Source organism: Echinops telfairi, unplaced genomic scaffold (genome assembly GCF_000313985.2).
Source record: "Echinops telfairi isolate 266 unplaced genomic scaffold, ASM31398v2 ScPeMD7_53;HRSCAF=182, whole genome shotgun sequence".
Classification (NCBI taxonomy): Eukaryota; Metazoa; Chordata; class Mammalia; order Afrosoricida; family Tenrecidae; genus Echinops; species Echinops telfairi.
Window position 1 is genome coordinate 9,545,899 of NW_022103951.1, and position 2,060 is coordinate 9,547,958.

The 2,060-nt window shown below is 44.7% G+C and overlaps 2 protein-coding genes across 2 annotated transcripts in view; one reads left to right on the top strand and one right to left on the bottom strand.

The window, feature by feature from the left end:
• Nucleotides 1-2,060, bottom strand: part of PPEF1 (protein phosphatase with EF-hand domain 1) — a 155,147-nt gene that overhangs the window by 139,859 nt on the left and 13,228 nt on the right. The gene's annotated exons all lie outside the window — the stretch shown is intronic.
• On the top strand, nt 324-992 carry LOC101658060 (tubulin alpha-1C chain-like). The gene has a single exon (XM_045290677.1). It carries the CDS (start codon nt 324-326, stop codon nt 990-992), a length of 669 nt encoding a protein of 222 aa, XP_045146612.1.

Here is a 2,060-nt window from a genome sequence, read left to right on the forward strand (position 1 = left end):
CCCTAATAAAATGATTTTTTTTAAGTTAAAAAAAAAGAAATCACAAGGACATTGTGTCATATAGTTTGACTTATATTATTCTAATGTTAGTATCTTGAATAATATCGAATGCATTATATAATATGTGTTAGTCCAGGTAGACTAAAGAAACAAATTCATAGATACTCATAAGTGTATAAAAAAGAACTTTATATAAAGAGGAATTGTACATTAAGAAATCATACAGACTTCTCCCCCAGACTCCTTGGTAGTCTGTCAGTGGGAGGCTCCTGTCGCCGTCCTTTCTTTGCCTCTTGCCCCACGAAGCCCGTACGAGCCCCAACATGCATGAGTGCATCTCCATCCATGTTGGCCAGGCCGGTGTCCAGATCGGCAATGCCTGCTGGGAGCTCTACTGTATGGAACATGGTACCCAGCCCGATGACCAGATGCCCAGTGAAAAGACCATTGGGGAAGGGGATGATTCCGTCAACACCTTCTTCAGTGAGATGGGCGCTGGCAAGCATGTGCCCAGGGCAGTGTTTGTAGACCTGGAGCCCACAGTCATTGATGAAGTTCGCTCTGGCATCTACCACCAGCTCTTCCACACTGAGCAGCTCATCACCGGCAAGGAGGATGCTGCCAACAACTATGCCAATGGGCATTACAGCATCAGCAAGGAGACCATCAACCTTGTCCTGGACAGAATCCGCAAGCTGGCTGACCAGTGCACAGGTCTCCAGGGTTTCTTGGTTTTCCACAGCTTCAGTGGGGACACCGGTTCCGGGTTCACATCCCTGCTGATGGAACGCCTCTCAGTTGATTATGGCAAGAAGTCCAAACTGGAGTTCTCCATCTACCCAGCCCCCCAGGTGTCCACAGCTGTAGTTGAGCCCTATAACTCCATCCTCACTACGCACACCACCCTGGAGCACTCAGAGTGTGCCTTCATGGTAGACAATGAGGCCATCTACGACATCTGTTCTCTTCTGGCAAAGAGAGTTCACGGGTGACCACTCACATAGCTAAAGACAGCCAATATGAGTTGTGTATGTCCTGCACTGGGCCATACACTGGCTCATCCTCCAAGAGGTGTGCTTAGCAAAACTGCCCTAAGAAGAGAGCCAGTCCTGGGATGAACCTGAGGTCTGGAGAAGGGCAGAAGAATGGCTCTAAAGCCCAGATGCCAGCAGAAGTCTCAAGATCAGATCCTAGTTCTCACACCAGATTCCTCTGAAATTGGTTTTGCCGACTCACATTGGGTTGGGTTATATGCCACTTGCAATCACAAGGTTATTTCTGATACTGTTAGATGAAGAAAAGATTAATTTGAATTTACAGACTACATACCCAGAGGGAAAATGTCCAAATTTGGGTCTAGGGCATCTATTTCCTTAAATATAGGAGCCTGGGCGGTGCATGCAGTTTGGGGTGAGTTACTAACCTAGAGGTTGGTGATTTGAAACACCCCCCTCCCCCATACACACACACACACACAAAAGAAAGGCCTGTGAAACTGCAATTGCAGTCAATAAAACCCTATGGAGAAGTTCAGTATATGCTGTTACATATCGGGTAGACATGAATCAGGGAATGGCTTAATGGCAGCTAAGAACAACTCCATCTATTGTACTATCAATTTCTATTCAAGTCATCTTTACAGAAGAAAAAACAGCAATCAATAATCAGTTTGCAATTGTGTGAGTTCATGAGAACTCTTCCAAAAGAAGGTTAAAAACTAACTAGCTGAAAATGTTTTGTTTCCTTTTTTGTAAACATGTCCAAGAGCAGTCCTTTGAGAATAAATGCGCATCTAGGTTTTAGGATGAACTCTGGACTCAGAGGCAGAGAGTGGAAATCTTTGATTATTATTAAAATAATATTACACAGACAGTTGTCATGGCAGCCTGCTCACTCAACACAAAATAAAGCCCACTGCATTTTAACAGGATTTAGGAAAAATAAAGCTACTCGTCTGAAAACAGCCTCTAACTGAGTTTTAAAATCTACTAATGGCAAAACACTAAGGGGGTGCAACAGAACAGCAAGGGAATGGAGCGGCGAGGTCCCCAGGGAATGCT